This window comes from Lasioglossum baleicum, chromosome 3 (assembly GCF_051020765.1).
Source record: "Lasioglossum baleicum chromosome 3, iyLasBale1, whole genome shotgun sequence".
NCBI classification, from domain to species: Eukaryota; Metazoa; Arthropoda; class Insecta; order Hymenoptera; family Halictidae; genus Lasioglossum; species Lasioglossum baleicum.
Window position 1 is genome coordinate 2,395,529 of NC_134931.1, and position 23,229 is coordinate 2,418,757.

General features: G+C 41.4%; 3 protein-coding genes across 9 annotated transcripts in view; 1 reads left to right on the forward strand and 2 right to left on the reverse strand.

Moving 5' to 3' along the window:
* Window positions 1–481: 481 nt before the first annotated feature.
* LOC143221988 (uncharacterized) lies at window positions 482–5,498 on the reverse strand (the record flags this gene model as incomplete). The annotated part of the gene is made up of 1 exon (XM_076447761.1): window positions 482–5,498. A coding segment is annotated over one exon (672 nt), but the record flags the coding sequence as incomplete, so codon positions are not given.
* Window positions 5,354–15,179, forward strand: LOC143207022 (uncharacterized). 2 transcript variants are annotated; one of them, XM_076420004.1, is made up of 3 exons: window positions 5,354–7,940; window positions 8,886–10,665; window positions 13,552–15,179. In XM_076420004.1, the coding sequence occupies exons 1-3, from the start codon at window positions 7,834–7,836 to the stop codon at window positions 13,774–13,776; spliced, it is 2,112 nt and encodes a 703-aa protein (XP_076276119.1). In that variant the 5' UTR covers window positions 5,354–7,833; the 3' UTR covers window positions 13,777–15,179. The 2 variants fall into 2 exon arrangements, with proteins under 2 accessions (XP_076276119.1, XP_076276120.1); XM_076420005.1 differs by having other exon boundaries at window positions 8,886–10,693; window positions 13,552–13,692.
* Window positions 14,860–23,229, reverse strand: part of Crtc (CREB-regulated transcription coactivator) — a 100,640-nt gene continuing 92,270 nt past the window's right edge. For all 6 annotated transcript variants that reach the window (XM_076420006.1, XM_076420008.1, XM_076420009.1 and 3 more), the window contains one exon: window positions 14,860–22,739. In XM_076420006.1, coding sequence (XP_076276121.1) covers window positions 22,531–22,739 — 209 coding nt within the window. In that variant the 3' untranslated portion in view covers window positions 14,860–22,530. The remainder of the gene's footprint in view (window positions 22,740–23,229) is intronic.

Genomic DNA, 23,229 nt, shown 5'->3' on the forward strand with positions numbered 1-23,229 from the left:
AAAAATGATACAAAAATCTCATACATACAAAGAGCGGAATTCTGTATCATAGAAGGTGGATCGCAGTTCGAACATCTGATGTAACTTGATTTATATTGTAAGAAATAATTTTTTATTAAAATTAAGTTTGCACAAAATTTTCAAGTTTGAGGTCATTTTAAGGTCATAGTATAGTACACTGTTAAATTCGTCTCGACGTCAGAAACAATCCTATGATGTCGAAAACATATGGTGCCATTTAAAAAAGTCAAGGTGACCTTTACTTTTTTACGTAAAAAGCATTTTTTCAGATTTAAGAATATGCGAACGTGTAGCTCACCAAGTACTGAGAAACTTTTGTCTAAAACATTTTTTAATTGCACTACCGGAAATGCCTGAAATATGGTGACATAACTTATCGGACACACCCTGTATATAAATATATACATATATTTACATATAAATACTATTTATTTTAATACGATTTTCAATCAGTCCAGTGTGTTATATGTAACTTCAAAGAAAGAACCATTTTTATCAATAAATAAGATTATTATAAAATATAATATCCAGTTCTATTCAGTATACCTAGTTTTTACCTGACTTCTAAAAACTAAATCGTTATATTGCTGATATTTGGCTCTTTTGACTAACGAGTTTGCCGATCACTGTCCTAAACCAAGCATGTCAAACTCATTTATCACCAAGGGCCTCATCAAGTATTATAAATGAATTCGAGGGCTGCAATAAAAAGAAGCAGACTCGAAATAAGGAAGAAACACATTTTTTTTATTAACATTGCAGTTACACATACAAAATAACATAGTACAAACACAACAATATGTATTACAAAAATACATATGAAGTATAAAAGTTGTTCTTTTCAAGTTTACTTTATTTGAAATATAACTATTTCACATTTTTTTTTGTTTCTAAGAAACTTGGCAACGGTTGTCAGTAACTAAATTTTCGAAATTCGGTTGAATTTGTTGAGTTGTAATTATTTTTGTAATTGAATGCACACGCTGGTCTGCAAATTCCATAGACATATAGAGATAGACTGCGCGGCCTGTACGAAGCGCTGAAGCCCACAATGGCGGCAAAAAACAAAAATAAAACATCAATAAATACATCAATTGGAAAGAGAGCGCTATGGACCCCGGCTAATGCTCTCTCTCTCACTCTTTGTACCGCGCGCCGCCATTGTGGGCTTCAACTCGCCCATAAGACGGCGCAGTCTATCTCTATATGTCTATGGCAAATTCAGACCTTTCCTCAGTTTTATTGTTTTGTAACGTTGGAGATAGTGGATCGCACATAGCTGAAATACGCCTAAATCGATCGACACATTGTAGAAATTTGGAATCCCAACATCCATATATTTTCGTTTCAATGCGGAATCACGCTGCATTTCGATTAATTCCAGTTGTAAATTGTCAGTAACAGTTTCAAAGTTTTTGGTCGGGCCGCAGACTACTTGTCAACGGGCCGCGTGTTTGACATGCCTGTCCTAAACCATCGTTTTTATCGGAATTGTTTTTCTACTTCGCCACAGTCCCTGTAAAATTTTAAGGGGCGCCATTGGAACCGGAAAGAAGGGATTCCTAGGAATTATTAGGTGCAGTCTTGTTTTATAATTAGACTGCGAATTTTGTAAAACATATCAGCGTGAAACACAACATGAGAAACACGTCAGAAGAATGTGGAGACGCGTTATACAGTAAATTTTCTATAGATGCGAAGGCCTCGGGGGAATTACTTCGCATCTATCGCATTTGCTACTACTTTTTGAGCTTCAAAGGCCGAGCCGAACGTAGAGAAGGACAGCGCGTGTAAAGAGAGACCACGGCAACTGTCCGCGCTCTTTCTTTCTGTGATGCGCTGTCCTTCCTTGCGTTCGAAACTCTCATCATCAATTAAACCACTAAATACAGTTGAAATTATATCGTGTTTGGTATCAATTTGCATTAGAAAAATGCCAGGAATACGTTGCTGAAAGGTCCATAAAAAAATAATGAAAAATAAAGAAGATTAAATATTGGTGTTACATTGTGATAGTGATGACGCACGGGCGCGGGCGTTTGAACTGTGCCGACGACTGCAACTCTCCGCGTCGCGTTAGTAGTGGTTCACACCGATGTACCGAGCCGAGATTAGATTACTAAGTTGGGGGGGGGGGGGATATTTTCTTCGCATCTATAGAAAATTTACTGTACTTCAATTTTCCAATTCTGGTGTTGCAGAGTCGCGGTCCAATTATAATTCGGGAATTTTTTAACGATTCAGCTTGAATATTCCGACACCCTGTATATAGAAACTGCAGCCCATTGCATATTTCCAGCTCATAGGCGTAGACTGTATAAAACCTGTAGCATACGTGTACATTTTTATAAACAGTCGTAAGCAGAAGGTTTTTTCATCGAACGAATTTCCGATTATTTTATTATATGTAGACTACGTAGTCGCGACCAGGAGCTGTTCGCAGACAATGTGAATAAACGGAGCTCTATGGACTGTGAATCGCTGATTTCTTTCGAGCGGTTTCTTTAGATTTTTAATGGATACGGTCTCAAGCGATACGTTTATCCTTCGCGTGTTTGTGTTTTCGTTACCAACCACGCCGAAGGTAACAGTACCTCGTATATGTATGCTAGATTTACATATTATCGAGCGAACGAGAATCCTATTTTACGGTAAAAGGTAGAATAGCGAGACACACTTTTTCCATCATTATTAGACTGCAGATGTTCACGCAATTGGCAATTTTTCTAGACGAATTTGAAGAAAGTGTAACCAAATGAAATCTTATGTTCAGTGGTACATAGTAGCCTTTGTAGATCTGAAATCAATAAAAATTGTACTGAATTCTGTCGAATTTTATATTCTGGCATTTTTGGAAGATTTTCAGATGCCATAAACCCGTAAAGATCCGCAGTCTAATCATTATACATATATAATACATAGATACGTAGATATCTCTGGATAGCAGGCAAAGTGTCATACGTCACACATTTCAAAAAAGACAACTAAAAAACATATCGTTTACATGTGTCCACATAGCACAAAGATGTCTTTAAGACATCTTATCTCAGACGATCAAACGACATCCAGTAGGGGACGTCTTAAAGACATCTTTTTAATAGAACAGGCAAGATCATTTATGAAAGCATGAACAAAATACACTTTGAAATCTTGAAGTAAAAATAATGTCCACGAGATTCTTCGAGGAAGAATACAAATTTATATTTTAATTATCATCACCTTTCTGGAAGCGTGGCTTGTGTCGTTCTGTCATAATAGCACGCACGTGCGTGTCGAAATGTATTTCGAAACGATGACGTAACGTGCCGCAAAGATCAGCTTGATGACCAAGCGTTTTTTATAAGAGAATCACATTTTTAATATCACTCGGTTATAATAATCTTTGTGTACATATGGTGTGCAGTCGTGTGTAGCTTAACGTGCGATAATAAAGAGATTATTTTCTGTAATGCAGCTCACTCCTCTCGTCAAGTCCAAAATCCATATTCCGCCGGCCTCTGACGTTCTAATCTTTCTATTCTAACGCTGTTATTATAAAACTATTACACAATAATCTATTTTTTAAGGCAATTTGAAGGAATAAACGTCTATTTTTTAAGTTACAACAATCTATTTTTTGAGGCAATTCGAAGCAGTGAACGTTCAAAAATTGAATGCAAAGGCAATTTCGATCCGCGAAGTAATACAAACAGAGAGTATATGAGACTGCTCACGTCCGGGGATTGGCCGTGCCACTTTTGTCTGCGCATCATGTTTAGCCTGGAACAACTCCTACATCATCGTTAGCATGGAACAGAACCTACATCATCTTTAGCAGGAAACAGAACCCACTATCTAATTCTGTGGCATGGACACCGACGAGATACATATGTAGTACAGCCTCGGAGAGATTCGGTTGCGTCGCACAGTGGGGTATTTGGCCCGAAAAAGTGGAAAAAATTCGATTTCCAAATTTTTGCGTATGGCATAAAATTTTTGTTGTTCGTTGTAGTTAAAGGTCTGAAGAATAAGGCTGCAATATTATTTTTTCTATTTGTACACCCGTGAAGTAGTGAACTTCATCGAAAGTCGAGAGATTTTAAGGCGCGCTTGGCGTTCTTAAACAGTCTCGAAGACAGCGTATGTTCATTGGCGATTTTCAAGTGTTTAAAGCCCGTACAGATAGTCCTGAAAATTTGTGATTGTGAATTTTTAATAGCTATGAAAATACTTGTAAAATTTAAAACGAAAAACATGGGTCGCATGCAATAGATAATTGATGCATGAATAGTTCACCTAAATCACTAACAATTTTATTGCACTGCAAATGATATGAACCGTTGTGCGAATTTTATCAACGGCAGCTACTCTCTACACTCCTTACTACATATGTATTATCTTGTGCCCCACGTTTTTCGTTTTAAATCGTACAAGTATTTTCATAGCTATTCAGAATTCACAATCACAAATTTTCAGGACTATCTGTACGGGCTTAGGGATCTGTATGGGGCTAGGAAAAATTATTTTATACATTTTAGTCCGTTTTAAAAACGTGGTATTTTTAAAAAATTTATTTTTATTTAAATAATTATTTGAGCTTCGAAGGCCGAGCCGAACGTAGAGAAGGACAGCACGTGTAAGGGTGCGTGTAAACGCACGTTAAAGCGAGACCACGCGCGGGCCTTTGAACTGTGCCGACGACTGCGACTCTCCGCGTCGCAGCAACTCGCGCAACAAGCTCGGCAACAAAGCCAGGCGCAACAGGCTCAGCAACACGCGGCCTCGTCGTCTCCAGATGGCCCATAACAATACGGGTACGGATAGCCTCATGGCATCCGCACGCGGTGCATCATCAACAATCGCCCGGACCTCAACAATATCTGGACCACCCCTAAGTCGGAAGGCGGTTGAGGACTATTCAGAGTAATTGGTGTGCCGGGATTGCTGATCTTGCTTCCGCTGACGGTGATCGGTGGACCAGGTTCTCCGGCGACGACCACGGGGTTAGCTTCGTCACCGCTCCAATCGGTTGCTGCGGAAATCTGCGAGGACTGTTGTTGCTGTTGATGGTAGGCTTGATGATGTTGGTATTGGAGATGCGAATAGTGATGATCGTGATGATGAGGCCAGCCGGGGAAGGCATCCGTGTGGTCCAGATATTGCTGAGGTCCGGGCGATTGATGATGCGCCGCGTGCTGATATCCATGAGGATATCCGTACCAGTATTGTCGTGGGCCGTCGGTTGAGGACTGTATATATAGTGATTGATGACGGATCAGGTAGTAGCGAGATAGGTCTTTGACTATCTGTCCATCTTGTGGCGAGTGTAGGAAGTTAGCCGCCACATTACCCCCTTGCCAGTGAACAACGATAATCTTGACGAGTTCCCTTTTTCTACGACGATCCAAGTCAGAATCCGAGGAGGACGATGAGATTGCTTGCAGGTCGTTGCCCACTGGATTGATGCGTGTCGAGTTTTTTTGAGAAGCGCGCGTTTTTTAGCTCGAACTGTAAACACACATCATGGCAAGCTAGTGAGTCGCGCTCGTGCCTGTCGAGCCGTAGATGCTGCTGTCCTAATATGTTTCTAATAACAAGGTCGTTTTTATCGACTTGACCACACCCACGGCATCGAAAGTTCGACAACGTACCGGAATATATTGCAAATTTTTTAGAGAAATCCTCTCTTAAATACATTTAGTTCTTTATTACTTTATTGTCGGAGCCACGAAGGAAGACTCTGACATCTTCCTATGCCTCAATAGCAATTATGTGTTATAAACCTTGCAGACCTCCACGGTCAGTTGTAAGCTGCAACTATTCATTTTTGGGGTTTCCCGTCAACCCGAACACCGTGTGCAGCGACTCTTTTATCTGTCTTCCACCTGGAAGACACTTGTGGCCAAGTTGAGATGAGACACCTTTCACGTAGTGAAAAAACATTTTCAATTTGTTTATGTCCAACACAAGTAGTCCAATACACTGCCCCGTACGAAGCGGTAGCGGAACAGCAATGGGTTCAGAGTTGTGCAGACTTACAATTGAATTACTTCAGGAATCAAAATTATTAGGCCACATCGAAAGTTCTTGCGGTTTTTAACTAAAATCAAAATAACAAAAACCGTAAGGACTTTCTTTCCGACCTAATACAAAATAATTGAATTACATCGTAATTCAGTCATATTGAAATTTATAATTCATATCTTCATTCAATTAGAGTACAATGTAATTCGTAATTGCAATTTGAGTACAATTATAAAATAGCGGTATGTATTATGAAGGAGGACGAGGAATAGAAACTACGCCGCATAGACAGCAAACAAGCATATGAAAGAAAAACATAAAAATATATCCGCACTTCTTCAAAGTTCTGGACTATAATTTGAAGAACTGTATTTTAATGTAATATGTAATTCAGTGATGACGTAGTTGAATTACTATATAATTGAAATACAATGTAATTTAATTGTATAATTGAATTAGCACAACTCTGAGTGGGTTAAGATATTAAACCGTTACCGCCCACTACTACGCGATTGTAAGGGGTGGCAAGGTGCCATCTCGTATGGGTCCGAATTGGCGACATTGTACTGATGCGAGCGTGAGAAGAAGGTTCCCACGACATGAGTTGTCACCAGTGGCGTTCACCACCAGAACGGTCGTTCGCCGCTCCGTATCCCGTCGCTGCGCCGTATCCCGTCCCGAACGCCACTGGCGGAAACTCATGTCGGGCGAAGATATTTTGCTTTCTGGTTCGAAAAAAACATCGATGTGGTCTAAAAACTGAAAAAGTTTAGAAACTGTCAAAAACTGCTCTATCGCGTGGTATAGTTCGATTTTCCGCTGGACCCTAATTTTTTGAGATAAATTGAAAAATATCCTCAAAAATTGCTGCAAAAGTGGCGTCTCTCCGTCTTTAATCATTGTTTAAACATGTTTAAACAATCATAATGTATTAATATTGGATATCATTGTATTCGGGACAGTCTACAGAATCTTTTTCTGTAAAGAACAATTCAATATCTTTTATAATAACATCACAATATTTGTTTAAAGTTGAAAAATATGTTTTTTTTCAAAGCCATGTTTTTTAAAAACTGTGCGTATAGGAGAAAAATTAAGGACAGATTTGGAATCAGAGCAAAAAACTCTATAAGAAGGACCCAACAGTATATTGAAATCATAAAAAAAGTTGAAATTTGTTGGACAGTGTAATTAGTGTAGACTGCGGATATTTCTGCAAAATAAAAATTGTGTGAATAATATCAACAGATAGTGGTAATTATACCACTTGAATAATTTTTCTCTATTGTTCTCGAGCTCTCATATTCACTCTGGAACCGACGAGATGTATGTATCTCATACAGTTCATGACATTCAATGATAACAATTTATGATAATCAATATGGTTCCGTGACGATTTGCCTTTTCACCGACGACACCGACGAGTATCTCGTGCCCACCTGTGCCCACTTGCCTATGTCACTGAATAGCACAGGCGCTGACAGTCTTTAACAGTATCTCGTCAGTGTCCAGGCTGAAGATGATATAGGATCTGATCCAGGCTAACAATAAGCACTAGAGTAGGCGGCAGTACTATAATGGGCACGACGAAAACCCGGGCGTCATTTCCTCGTTTCCTCTGTGATAAAAATAATCGTCGATCGGAACAAAAGCGTTCCCGATCGACCTCGATCGGTCGTTGCCTAATTCACGCAGCACCGTCGACAGGTCGACACGTTTTCCCTTGAAAAATCACAAAAATATGAGAGTAAATCCGCAAGATCATTCACAGGAGATCAATCTGCGCCACGATGACTCGTCAGTGACACCATGAACGACCGATTCCCGTGCAAACGCGCGTACGTTCTCGTCGTCACGGTGCTGCTTCACTCTTTCTTGTCCTGCTGCACCTACGAAATTTTCGACAACGCCTTTAGGTACGACATCCTGCCCTTTTACCTTTCCTAAAGTTAGCAAGTACTCATTACCAACGCGATCCCATTATTACACTCCCCAGAATTTAAAAGACAGTGTCAGACCACGTTCGACAGGGTTTAATACAATTTCAGGTTACCTTTTTTGCTAAATTGTTGTCGCAGCGAAAACGAATCCGTTCAACTTCACTTCAGAATCAGTCTAGGGAATATCATAGTTAACGTCCACTAAAGCAAAATCTTTACAATTTTGTTCGGCTTGAAACAATTCGGAGAATTATACTGTTCGACTTACTCGCTAATATCGGGTCGGAAGAACCACGATCGCGATTAGGGGTTGCAATCCCGCAAATCTTTTTTAACTTCAAGAGATATTTTGTGTCAGAAACGTACTTTACTACAAGAAGTATCCAAACTCTCGATATGAATTGTAGAAACTAATGCCGTGTTTACTCCAGAGTTGGGCAGGAATTAATAACATGAGTAATTCATTACATCTTCAATGACATGTGCAAAAGTGGACTATAATTACAATAAGAAAACGGTGAAATGGTCCAAAACATAAAAATTAGTGGTTTAAAAGAACAATTACACTGAAGTAATTGTTAGACTCAATTACAATTACTGTAATTGTGTTAAGTAATTGCAATTACTTGTTTCACAATTACTGTAATTGTAATTGTGGTTCGCAATTCCAATTACTGGTTGAGCGAAAGTAATTGCAATTCCAAATTACAGTAATTGGTAAGTAATTGTAATTGTAATTGAAATTACATTTTGCCCAACTCTGGTTTACTCTGACTCAAAATCGTCAAATATTTCGTGAAGTGTTGACATTTCGATGACCTTGGTTTAGTATTTTAATACGTAGAATAGTAAAAGAGGGATTAACGGATAGACCCTGTATTAGATTGAAGAACTAAATCCTTAGATTTCTCTTTTTCCCAGTGCCCCTGACGTCAGCAACGACTTCGCCGAGGACCAGCGCATCAGCCCGGGCCCTTCGCTCGAGCAGATCTTCCTGGGTCCTAAGGAGAGGAGAAGCTCCATAAGCGAGCCTAAGCAGATACTCGAAGACTCTAACAAGGCTTCTCGTAGCTCATTGGAAGGTGAGAAGCTCGTGCGAGTAAAACGCGAGAGCCCATCTAAGAAAAGCGACCAGAAGAACCTGAAGGAGGGAGGAAAAGCTGCGGAGAAGCGTTCGGTAGCTAACAAACCTAACAGAGCTAACAGAGCCAGCAAATCCTCTTTGCGAGTCGATCGATCTTCTCGAGAGTCTGCGAAACAGGTTAGCAAGGATTCAGACTACGAGGCTGGTTTAGAGGACAGGTCCGACTATGATGAGTTCGAGGATGAAGCTGTTAGAGGATCGGATTACAAAAGCAACGATCTCAAGCTGGCAGAGGACAGGTTCATCGATCAGGATGAGAGATCGATGCTGTACGATGATTTCGAGACGAAGGACGTGGTGAAGAGAGGCGTTGCTGAAGACTATGAGGAGCTGGACGAGGAGGTTGATGACGCGGAGGATAGTTTGGAGGATAGAGGGTCGGTGGAAGAGGATGCTGGCAGGAGGAAAGTGAGCAGCGACGCTAGAGTGAAGAGAGAGCACGGCTCGCAGAAACGAGAGATTTCTGCACCGTTGAACGACCCAACGAAGAACTTGGAATCTGCCTTGAAGGACAAGTCCGGAAAGGACAGTGGATTAGTTGAGGATCAGACTGGCAAGAAGGAAACTCGGGTGGCTGAGGAGCAGCCAGGTAAACTGGAGAAAGAGGCTAAAGTGAACGAAGACCAGAGCAAGTTAGATCAGGCGAGCAACGAGCAGACGGACCAGTCGAAGAGGAATATAGTTACCGACCCGCAGATCGACGTGTACAAGATCGCAGCCGAGGCTGATTCCAAACAGCCTTCGTTGACCAATGATCAGGTGCAAATTGCAGGTGCGGTGACCTCGGAAGAGGCGAAAATAAAAGAGGAAGCGGGCCTGTCGAGCGACAAGAAGACGGTGGACGAACCGCCGGATCTAAACGGAGTTGCAAAGCTGGAGGATACGAAGGCGGACGCTCTGACTTCGGACGCTGCTAAAATTGAGACCCCAGCTGGCAATGCCGAAGCAGGGAACTCTGAGGATGCTAACAAGCCTGAGAACTTGAGTCCTGACGTTTCGACGGGAGTGCAGTCGGACAAGGACTACGAGAAACGGGTGGAGGAGAATATTCAGAGGAAGATCGACTCGATCAAGGAGGAGATCAAGCGCGAGATCGCCGAGAGCGAGAAGTTCAAGGAGATAGAGAGCAACAACGCGAAGTTTGACGAGATTCTCGATCAGGAAGAAGACGAGGAGGAGCAGCTGGCTGCTGAGGCTGCGGCTGCGGAGAAGAAAGAGAATCCTGCGAAGAGGTCAGCTTCGAATTTGGACAAGAGTCAGAAGGTTAGTAGCGGCGACAAGCGACTGGTGAAACGAAGCAAGAGACAGAACGAGGGTAACCAGGAAAATGTGAAAACCTCGAATGATCTGAACTCGAAGGTGGAGAAGAAATCGACGCAGACCGCCAGGAAACGATCGGTTGCTCCGAGCCAGCTGAATCAACCTCTGAAGCCGATGCCCTTGAAGAAACGCGGTGCTATGCGAACCGCGTATCTTGTCAGGAGGGATCGAGGGAAGAGGAGGAGGAGGAGAAGATCGAGGGACTCGGAGCAGGGGAACTTGCGGGAAGACCTCAAGGTAGAGGACTGAAATCACTATTTAGCATGTAAGTCCACTGGAAGGACTCTAGACGTATAAAAGGTAATGTACAGGCAGCGGATTTTATGCATTGGTCTCAGGGATGGGTAGGTCTAATTCGAAACGGTGCAACCTATGAACCCCTTGCACTACGATCTATTTTACGGTTTCAGTAATTGGAACTTTCTTCTAGTTCGTAATTTCTTAACACTAAACCTACCACCACCGGTCAAAGTGACCGGTTCCAGAGTTTTTATTTTACAATTGTTGAAATAATAAAAATGATTTCATAAGCAAGGGTTGTATAGATATCTTTAGTAGAGCACGCATTACAATAGGAGCCGCACAAAGTCTAAATAAAATCAAGCTTGTCATTTTTATAAGGGAACATGCTCCAGGCTCGGTAGGTTTAGCGTTAAAAGAGGCGAATTCGTATATTGACATCATCAATTTTTCAAATTTTATAACAATTTAGTCCGCAGTCTAATAATTAGTACACAAAATTGTTTCAAATAAGTAGCAGTCAAGGCCTGTGCTTTGAAGTAAAATAAAACACTTCAAATAGTAAGGAGTTGTTGGCTACAAGATTGGAAAATAATTCGGAGCGCAAAGGGTTAAACATGCTAACAAGGAGAGTGCAAGGTCGATGAGTCTCAGATTTTATTGAAACTTTGTACAGTTATAGATCTCGTTCTCCTGTTAACGGAGACTCCAGATATGTATAATATAATTAAAGGTTTTCATTACCATGAATATACAGAGTGAACATTATAAAGCGTTACAGACGAATACCCCCAAAAATAATGATTATACGCAAAAATGTTTCAGATGGAAGTTGTTCAGTATCGAGGGGGACATCATACGCTGGGGCTTTTATTTTTACCGATGGATTCTCCAAGGTGAGGTGAAGGTCAACTTTCTTTTTGTAAGTGGAATGTCCTATTTTTCATACCATAGATGAATAGAGTATCAAATTCTGAGTATAAAAGTGTTGACCTTCATATGTCCTAAACCTAATAATTAACGAGATATTATCCAAAGAAGAAAGAGAATTGTTTCAATAATATCTCGTTAACTATTAGATTTAGGACATATGGAGGTCAATATATTTTTACTCAGAATTCGATAGTCTATCGATTCATGATACAGAAAGTAGGTGTTTCCATTTAAAAAAAAAACAAGGTGACCACCTCACCTTGGAATGTCCACCGGGAACAATAAAAGTTCCACCACATGATACCCGCCTCGGTACTAAACAACTTTCATCTGAAACATTTTTGCGTATAATCAATATTTTTGGAGATTTTCGTCTGTGTAACGCTGCGGAAGTTTATGCACGATAAATATGCAAAATGCATATGACATTTATGCACGAAAAATATGCAAGTATGCACGAAAAATATGCAAATATGCTCGAAACATATGCAAATTTTCCCGATATTAATTATATATTACATTAAGTGTTAGGTACAATATTGAGTATTAACAGACATTTCACAGTTATACTGGAGTATTTCGATTTATTTTCGGCACCAAATCGTGAAAATCTGCAATTTTTACCATCTTTAACCGTTTGTTGCTCATTGCAACGTTGAGAATTTTGACGAAATTTTCAGAATATATTTAATTGACACAGATCTACAACGTATTTTTTAAATTTTCAATATAGGCCCACATAAAAAAGTTAAAAAATCAACTTTTAGTATTTTTTTCAACAATTTCGATGAATTGCAATTTTTGAAAAAATATCTTTTCACATCCTTTAGTAAACTAATTGCTTTAGCTCCCCAAAAAAGTTCAAATCGTATAATACAATATTAAAAAAGTTATCGTCTTCTTTAGAGCGGTCTTAAACTTTTTTCCGCTACTGTATATTCCTATTGATTCATTTAATGATAAACCTATATCGTAATATTTGCTTGATCACTATTTTGTCTGTGCATGGAAGTATTAATATGTTGAATTAATTGCGATTTTCTATCGCACTTTACACTTTTATTGCACATTTCACAATAAATACTACTTCATTATTTTCGTCATTAATGAAATTGGGATCGTCATCGATCCAGTTTTTCATCAGTGAAACCCTACTTTTCCGAACTTTCGTCATTTTAATAATGATCGCACGCACTCTCACAAAATTCGCCTTACCACTTCGAGTATCGAACTGAACTGTTCGAATTCTAAATACCAAAAGCTACATATGTCTTACAGCTGTTTCACATACACACAGCAAGCAATATAAGGTCGTAACATCATAACTTGTTGAGGCTTCTTCAGTATTATATCGGCGTATCACTATTATCGACGCTATTCGGTTATGATACGAGTGCTTATTAATAGATTAAATAAATTTAACAAGATAAATGATTCATATGAGCATGAGATATGCATATACATGGTAAATAATATGTTTTGCATATTTCTCTTTGAAAAACATATGCAACAATATATTGCATATGTTTTTCAAGAGAAATATGCAAAACATATGCATTATGCAAAGAGTGCAAAATAAAAAACATATTTTTGGAATCCTCTAATCGCAAAACATATTTCTGTTTAAGTCCCATTGCTTTATCAGATTTCTATATAAATATGCATTTGCATAAACATTCGCAGTCTAATTATAAATATCTTAAAAACTATTGAGTATCTGTGCCTATAATGGAATATACACGTTAACAGGAGAACGAGATCTATAACTGTACAAAGTTTCAATCAAATCTGAGACTCATCGACCTTGTACTGTTCTTGTAAGAAAGAATATGATTTTTGATGTCGCTCGAGTTCGTTGCAATTCGGATAGACAAATTTGTATTTTGCATAAAGATCCACTGTCTAGTGATGTAACTGCTTCTTCACCAACTTCTTCACCAACAATCCCAGTCGTCGGAGCTGGTCCAGGACGAAAGGACGCTGGCCGAGTTAGCTGCTCCTCTGGACAGGAAGTCGGATTCCGTGGCTTCGTTGACGGGGAACGCTGAAGAGCTTGGTCCACTTGCCAGCGAATACGGCGAGGCATTCGGTGGCCTTCAGGGTGAGCCTGGCATTGCTCTGGCTCGGTTCAAGAGGATCAAACGAGTCCTGCGTCCCCAAACTTCGAAAAGCTAGCTGTAGACCGTGGCGTTCGCTAAGCCCGGGAGGATCAAAGTGACTTGAAACTTCGAGGATCTAGTACAGGGAATCTAAACGGTGAACAATTATGGCGATTTGGTGGGCTACAAGAGGAACCTACCTTGGCATGTTTAAAGAGGATCAAACTTCTTGGCAGAATGTCTTTGGTTATTTAGAAGTCTGCGAGGGGTCGCAACGTTGCATTCGTTGAGTTTAAGGAAGTAGACTCTCGTTTCCAGGATTGCAAGGGTGCGGGATGCGCCTCAGTTCTCGATAATGCAAAGATGGGGTTTCCTGTAGTCAAAAGCGCTAGATAAAAGATCAATCTAGGTCGCATTGGCATTAAAAGTCTTATTTTCACGTTTACGAGGCGTAATTTGCATTATTCGGACCTATTGTCATAGCTACATGCTGCCGAATAATGCAAATTATGCCTCGTAAACGAAAACATGGGACTTTTGGGGGCTATAGCGTCCAGGATCGATCTTTTATCTAGCGTTTTCGACTACTGAAAAACGCCATTTTTGTATTATCGAGAAATGAGAATGCGAATCCTGCACCCTTGCAATCTTGAAAACGAGTCTACCGCCTTAAGAGGATCAAACGAGCCCTGCGACTTTAAACTTCGAGGATCTAGCAAATATGGAAACCCTAGAGTGGACTCTAGAGTCGTTCCAATGAAGGAAACGCGTGTAGCACCGCGTGCTAGAGGTTAATTAACAATTTAAGCGAACAGTAGCTGAACGCGTTCAGCCACTTCGTGGAAGGGTATCGATTTACTTCCATGTTGCTCGACCCCCACGGACCCGGAATCGTCGCAACTACAGTTTCGTAGCGCGCGTGTAACTTCTGCGATGTAAAATAGTAACAAAGAAATAAAGTGATAGCTCGGGCATTGGAACTTGACGATTCTTTCGGTGGAATTTACTGTTTTTGATGCACTAAAGACTAAGGGAGGAAAAAAGAGAGAAATCATGTGTGTTGTGTGTGTGTGTGTGTGTGTGAAAGAGAGAAACAGAGATAGATTGATAGATAGAGAAAGTGATTAGGTGCCCAGGCAAATACACAGAGACGCATTCGTAGACGTTCAAGATTTAATAACAAAGATACGATTAAACACGAAGAAGACACATAGATCGTTAACCCTCTTTTTTGTGCGCTTACATTATCGGGGGGGGGGGGGTTGGAGAGGGGTGAGATTGACGTTGGTTCTCGGTACGAGCGAGCCCCGCCCTCCCCTGCTGTTTGTTCTTGTTATTATTATTATTTTTCTTGTTTGTTTTGTTTTGTCTGTCTGTTTGTATTATCATCATCATCATCATCGTCATCATCATCCAACTCTCCTCGATCGCCGTTCTACTTTACAACAATATGAAACAATTATTTACACATCGACGGGCGGTAGGGCCACGGTGTCGTGCGAGAAATGCCGAAGGTGACGGTTCAATGTATTTTTCCTACTTTCCTCCGAGAATTCCTCCATCCCGCAGAGTTTCCGGCCGGGATCGAGGTCCCGCTACAAAAAAAGGATAACGATCGCGACGCCTCGATCCCGGCTCCGAGCTCCTCGGATCGATCGATCGGTACTCTCCTCGCAGGAGATCCAGACATCGTGGCAGCACGTATACCGACGAAACTCCTTCGTCGCGTCTCTGACTTCTAGACTGCGAATTTTTGCGTTGGATGGCACTTCGATTACAGATCGATCCATACGGATCTGTATTCGCACGCAGATCCGCAGTCTACGGAGTTGGTGCTCGATTAGGCGTGAATTTGGTCGTTGATTGGGCAGATAATGAAGGCTCGAAAATCGAAGATGATCGAAAAAGCCGATCTAGACGAGACGGGACGAGCGGATCTCGATCGGATCGTTTCTCCGGTGCCGTGGTCTCACGACGGACACTCTGCTCGAACCACTTTCTTTTCGTTTTTCCTCTTTTTTTTCTCTTGTTTAGTGTGTGTCGATAGAGACTTTCCTTTTATTTAAAAAAATCGATGTCTGAGAAATGGTGTTCACAATAATATGGTACAACAACGTAACGGCATTACAGACTGATTAATATTTATACGGTCTCTCTTTATGTATATATATATATATACATACATATCGTACACGTGTATATATATATATGTATATATATAAATATATATTTATATATACGTGTGTTGCGTGGAGTGTGTACTCTTGTGTGTTATGTGTGTTCCTCTCGTGTGTATGTACGGGTAATATTTATAATAATAATAATAATAATAATAATAATAATAATAATGATAATAATAATAATATAAGATAATTTCTTTTTACCACAATAACATGGCTATATACAAATATTACAAGGCTCCCTTCGTTCTTCCCCAAAAACTGTCGCGTGTTCGATGCAAGTATCGAGCGGAGTTCGGACGAGCAGCGCTCCCACGGTTTTGTCCTTCATCCTATTCGAGTACGACGATTGATTCGACTGTTTCGACCCTCGCACACTGTCCCGATCAATTTTACACAGAAACAATCCTTCGCTTCCGCGGGATCGTTTCTCCCAGAAAAATAGAAAAACTCAATTTCTACGATTTTCGGTACTTTCAGATTTTCCACGAACATTATTTCTCGCAACTGGATGTCGATTTCAGTCTGATTTAATCCCGCGCAGTCCGTCATGCTACATTTATTTGTAAGTAGACTGCGGATGTTTATGCAATTTTCAATTGTTATAGACGAATTTTAAGAATTTTTAATGGGAACAGCCTCTGTAGACCCAAAGGAAATAAAAATCTAACTAAATTCTATCAAATTTTATATTCTAGCATTGTCTGAACATTTTCATAAGCCATAAATGCATAAAGATCCGCAGTCTATTTATAAGGGTAAATAATTCAAGCTCTCAAGGAGGTAAGTGTAACAATTTCGTGAACAGTGTGCAAGGATTCAGAAGCCACTCTCTTTCTCTCGACAAAGAAAGAGTGTGTGTACTTTTGTACGAAAGAGAGACAGAGAGAGAGTGAGAGAGAGTGAGAGAGAGAGAGAGAGAGAGAGAGAGAATGTCTTGAAAATGGCTCGCGACATTTCTACCATCTACTTGACGCTTACGCTCGAAGCATATTGTTTTCGGTGATGCTTTGGTCGTTTGGAAGTCCCTTCGCGATCGGAATAGATTTCAAGGATCTTTTACAACAAGATCGATCGCGAACGGGATCGATCCTCTCTACCATCAAATCCCTGACCTCGAAGGGACTCCGATCTACAGTTTCGCTCGTCTTCCGGTGCAATCAATCCGGACGCGACACCAACAAAGTCGTTTGGAATTGAGCTCGATCCGCATACGCGTACACTGCCGGTCAAAAACGTCGAATCGCTCCACGAATCAATGAAAACAGGCGAAGAATCTCTGCGAACGATTGATCTAACCCTGGAAGGCCTGTGCAAATTCATTTTGATTTTCCAAAAGCAACAATAATTCTTTCAAGTGTTCTAGACTCGCAAGAGTCGCAGTTTCTAAAGCTATTAGGCTATCGAGACAAGGAGAGAATCGCCGGAGGATTCGAAAGTTTTGGCCAGTTTGTACGTGCTCGTCACTGACGCGTGATAAGACGGTCCGGTGTCAAGCGACGCCCGCTCATTCGCTCGCTCGCGAGCTTAAGTACTACTACGGTTTAGAAAAGAGAGACACGCCACGGAGATCGATCCTCTCTCTCTCCGAGGCGGGGAAATTGACGTGACCGGCTCTCTCGAGTGCTAGAGCGACTTGCCGAATAAACGTCGATCTACACCACGGAGTTCCAACTTGTAGCTCGCGAGTCATACGCGGCACCTTCCCCGCTTAGGTTCTTCCCCCACTCTTAGGCTTCATCGTTGCCGTAGAACAGGGGTGGGCACGGCAGGGCCCCCTCAAACGCCTGCTTCTCATTCGATCAGATGAAATTTTTGCCGTATCCGTAATTCACACAGATCTACAAATTGTGTTTTTCAAGTGCTCAATGTATGCCCACTAAACAACTTTTAGTATTTTCTTTGTAATTCGGACCAATTGCGATTTTTACAAAACTTCTTTGTTAAAACCTTTCTGTATCTAACATGTTTGCACAAATTCTCCTTATAAGACTATAAATTATTACATCAGCGAGTAAAGAATGGACATTCAGAGAAACTTTGTAATACTTTTTAAAGGGACGTTAACAAATTGTTAATAATAAATTAATGTAATCGTTCTGTTGACGTAGAACTTCGTCCCTGTTCTCGTACCACTATGCCGCCCACTAATTCTACGGATGGACGTAGTAGTGGGAGCAGGTTTGACTAATGGTGGGGACCTCGCGGCTCTCGGAGGGGAACAAGTTGGAACTCCCTGGTGTAGATCAATCTCAACGCTGCGGTTTTCGAGATTTTGTCGATTTTCTATCGCGAGCGACGCGTGCTGAAACGCGTTTAGACAACACGACCAGTACACATAGCACGAGATCAAGAATCGCATTAAAATGGCACGCGTCCGTGCGAACCGACAGTTTTTCTACGGTCTTACAATCTAGAGGCGGCGAACATCTACGCGCTTTGGCACCGTCTCGCGCTTGACGAGACTTCTGCGGGCAGGGGAAACCAACGAATCGAAGGGAAGAGGGTGTATACCCTCGCCAGCCCCTTCCCCCTTGTACCATTCTCTATCCTATCCATTCTGCTCCTCGCCACGGATCGCTAACAACAATTAGACTCTTCTTCTGTACACCTTTAACGGTCCGGTCGCTCTGTCGTCGCTAGACTGCGAGTCTTTGTGCAAAAGAAAAATGTCTTACCATAATTGCAACCAATGGGAGTCAAGTAATAATTAATTTCGAATCTTGATAGTTTTATTCACATTTTTGTTATATATTTGCTGTCTCATCTTCCACTCGCTTTCGTCGTAAATTGCATAACAACCGCAGTCTAGTCATCGCCGAGCAAACCTTCAATGCTAACCACTCGCGTCCACGAGGGAACCGATCCAAGTCCACGCGCGAGAGACTTAATTAATATCTTAATTAAGCTTCTTTTCTGCACGACTTATTTCATAGATTGTTAGAATCCTTTTCTCGTTGAGGACGAAGAAAATTCGAGTTCGTTACGTAAATATTCAGAAGAGGAAAACAGAATTCTGTTTCGACTCGTTAGGTGTAGAAATAAGCTTCGCGGACAAGTGTGGATGACTATAATAACGGTGATGTTCATCGATTTAGATTTTAGGTAGCAAAAGTGATGAATTTTGTTGAAGCATTTCTCGAGAAGAACCGCGGGGATTTATTTATACACCTGACGAATAACATTCGGAACTCTAATATTGATCTTTGAGCCTCTGTCATGCTGTGCAATTCTCAAGTCGTACATTCATCGCTTGCACTTCTTAAGTTTGATTTCTAGCAGCTCCGTTACGTTCCCTCGAAGATCGTGTGACATTTTGTTCGTAACAACGTTTCAAGCAACTTTGTTGTTTGTACAATTGATTCGGGAGTCACTCCCAATCATATTTCGGCGTGGACCGCGCGCGCGAGCTCTGTGGAAACAAGGCGAGGCATAAACTTTCTGAAAAATTCTCAACAACAATCGCGTCGATTTGTAACTCTATAAAATTCAATTCGTCGAAACTCTATTAAAAACTCTTGTCAGCCGTGTCTCGGCCCAATCGAACGGATAGATCTTCGGTTCAAACCCGCAAACAATGATATCTCGGAGTAGAATGGAACAGTATCTACGGGAAGCTGATCCGATTCTACTGCGAGCACGTTTCGGGATTAAACTTTGTTCCGAACTCGAGAAAAACTGGGCCTTTGCGAATTGATCGTGTACAGGGAATTTAAAAATTGAGTGCCGATTATGTCACTGGCAAATTCATCCTAGCAGATAGAAAAAGACTGAGAGTCCCGGATCAAAACCTTTTGCACACGGATTTTAGCTTGACAATTAAACATTTCTTCCGACCCAGAATAATTCCATTCTATATACTTCTAAACAATTCTACATAACTCATACAATACTTAAATGTTTAGTAATTGATTAGCCACCAACATATTTAATAATGTAAAGAATATTTTGAATAATGGTAAAAACACACTATTGGTGTTTGACCTCCGTGTAATTGATCTCCGATTAATTTTCTTTTTAAAATCTTTCCATAGCCTAACATGCTTAGACTTGCCTGTGTACACAGTGATTGTCTATGAATAAAAGTTGTCTATAATTAACAAAAATTAAAAGACATTCGCTCTCTGATTTAATATATACAATCCGACGAATATTACGCAAATAATCGTACGATTTAATTGTCCCGGGATTTTGCCTAAAATACGAGGATCACTCCTCGATAAATTCGAAGTTCCCTGTACGTTTGTCGATCGATCCTCCGACCAGCTCTAAAACATCACAGCAACGGTAACTACGCGTTAAAGACTCGTTTCTTTCCCTGATCAAACGTAACAAATGCTCGGAATAAAACTCTACCGGTATAAAACGCTCGAATAAATCGGATAACTCTCTCGGATGATCGCAGGTTAGCACCTCGAAACGTGTGCTGCTTGTAGCCCTTTCTCCATTGTTGTGTGTTATTTTGTCGTCGCCGTGTCTACGAGAGCGGACGAGCTCGTGTACGGCGCTCGGAAAAAGTCGGTTTACCACTACGTACATACATACGCACACACTGTATACAGATATAAGCGTCATATCTCCATGGTTTTCTGTTTCTCCTTTATACATTATATACTTTTTTAATCGAATTACTTCTAACGTGTTGCCGCGCGACCGCAGGATTAATTATTTCGACGTTTGTTGTACAAAGTACAGCGTATTACTTTCAAAAAACAATTGACGACCGTCGAGGGCGCAATCCCCTTCGCGTTCTCTTTAACACACCGTCTTACCGTTGATGACGGTCGACGCCACGAACGAGGGAAACTGAATCGATCTAGAATGATTTATCGCGACGTACGATGTCCGTGCGATGGCGATCTTTCTCTCGAAGCGGTAGCTTGTTCTCTCAAATCACGAAACAGTATTTTCGACGTACCTCGTCTTTTTAAACAAATAATGAGAACCTCGGAAAGATCTTCATTCCTGTTTGGATCTTTCTGCGTTTACCCAGTCACGTAATTTGTCGATCATTTGTATACTGGATTCACACGTTTGCTACCAGCATTTGTTTTACTGTTTACCTTCAATGTTGAAATGCTCAATTAAATGCAACGTGTCTCGTTTATGAAGTATTAAAACAATTTAGTAGAAGAAAGTCAGCAATTGTCTGTATATTATGATGAGTACTACAACTTTAAACGACAAAGTGTATAATGTTAATTCCACTGTCTTTAAGTACACCGCCAGGTTGTGGACGTCAGAAATCTGTGACGGTGGTAGCGAACGTGTTAATCATTAAAGTTTAAGCTTGCAGAAAAAAATTTGGGATTCAAGCTGAAGCTTCGAAAAGGATCGCCATGGCAAGCATTTTACGCAGCTGAGTTTCTCAAAGGGCTGGGGATTCTGATTCCAGGTGAATTTTCCGAAAAACGGGGCTTCCCTCGTCGAGATCCCCTAGCGAGAAGAATCTCGGAACACTGCTCAGTGCGTTCAAAAAGTCCACAATAATTGTTTGCTTCCTGTATCAATTATATCAACTTCCAGATGTTGGTTCGCAATCGGGGTGCTTTTCGAAAGCTCTGAGCATAGTTCGCAGGAGGACAAACGAAATCGCTCGACGAAGGAAAAGGCGAAGTAGCTTCGAGTGGGTTCGACTAACGTTTTCGGCAGAGTCTCGTCGAAAGGTGTCTCCCTCCTCTCTCGTGTCGGTGTCCGAACTTGTCCCTCGTGCTCTCTACGGTCTTTCTCGACACCTTGGGGACGACGTTATCAACTCAACCGTTAACGTGAACGTTGAGCTCCGAGATAAGAAAAGTCGTAAACGAGACTTGAAGAATCGGTAACGATAAGCACGACTGGTCTATTCCTGGTCGTCTATGATTCTACCGAAATTCATCGACTACAATGATCTTCCGTCCCCAAAGCGTCAAGCGTCATCTCTGTCACGGAGAGCGCAACGACCGAGCCCGCGTCTACCGTGTACGCTTCTCGCAATCGTTTTTACTCATGTTTCTCTCGTTACTCGCTAAAACGTTAATTTCTGTTTCTCACCTAAACAGTAGATCGTTTTGTTTTACCTTACTAGGATCGTATATGACAAAAGCATGTATAAATCAGTAGACATTTTGTTTTGTGCTTCTTAGAGATCATACATGATACAATGTACAAAGTAGTATAAAATAAAAAAAGGGTTAATAAAGATTTGTATTACTTAATCCTCAATTAACGGTTTATCACGAACGGGAGACCGGCGCGTGTGCCCGTCGGTCGTCGATCGTCGATCGCCGGCCGGACGTTTCTCAACGGGAACTGGTTTCCGGTTTGTCCGGTCTCGCTTAGGGGAACGATAACGTGTTATCAGAAACACGGGGAACGATTCCCTCTCCTCGAGTTTCCATCGATCGTTCTAATCGGCGAACGATCGAACGAGATTCACCTGCTTCGAAGAGACGTTTTTCTGTTTTCGTTCCGGAGAACCGGTTCACGTTCGAGAACAGTGTTCGACGGTTACTTCCGGCGACCGGACGGGCCACCGGGTCGCGACCCGTTTGTCACAAAAGTGTCCCAAGAAATGGATTCGCGCGACACTCAGGACAGATCAGAATTTGTATTCCCTACGTAATATAGTCAGCGCGTAATTCGCAAATGAGTAAAGTGTGTCTCTCGCCTTAAAGTCGGTCTAGCCTAAAGTGGGCCTCGGCGCTGGGATCGGATATGACCATGTTCGGGTCGGTGAGCATTTGTAGACCATCGACGTCGATGGGGTCGAGGCCCTGCCTGAGAGCGTCGTCCGATGGGAAGAGATCCGGGTCGAAGTCGCCCATCATCGCTGTGCCGAGGTCCTTCACGAACTCGGGATCGTCGGCGCCCGAAAAATCTGTAACAATACACAATTCCTCGTTAAAAATCTTCTCGTCGATTCACCGAAGATAGCACACCAGTAAAAATGAGGATACGATTTTGTTCTGCGAGGCTAGGCATCCTTGAATCCTTTCAGGTCTCCCTGAGAGTTTTATCCCTCAGCTTCCTCCACTTTTTAAAATTATATTGAGACCTCTAACACACTCGTCTTTGAGTTCCTCGAGTCTCCTTTGAGTTCTTTGAGCTCTTTTCGAGTTCCTCGAGCTTCAGATATTGGATCTTCGATTGTTCAGAGTTCTCAGGACGTGCTATTTACGCAGAACAAAATCCCTTCCCCGAAATAACACCAGTGACAATGGGGATACGATTTTGTTCTGCGAAACTAGGCATCCTTGAATCCTTTCAGATCTCCCTGAGAGCTTTAACCTACAGCTTCCTCTACTTCTTTTTCAGATTATATTGAGACCTCGAACACACTCCTCTTTGAGTACCTCGAGCCTCCTTCG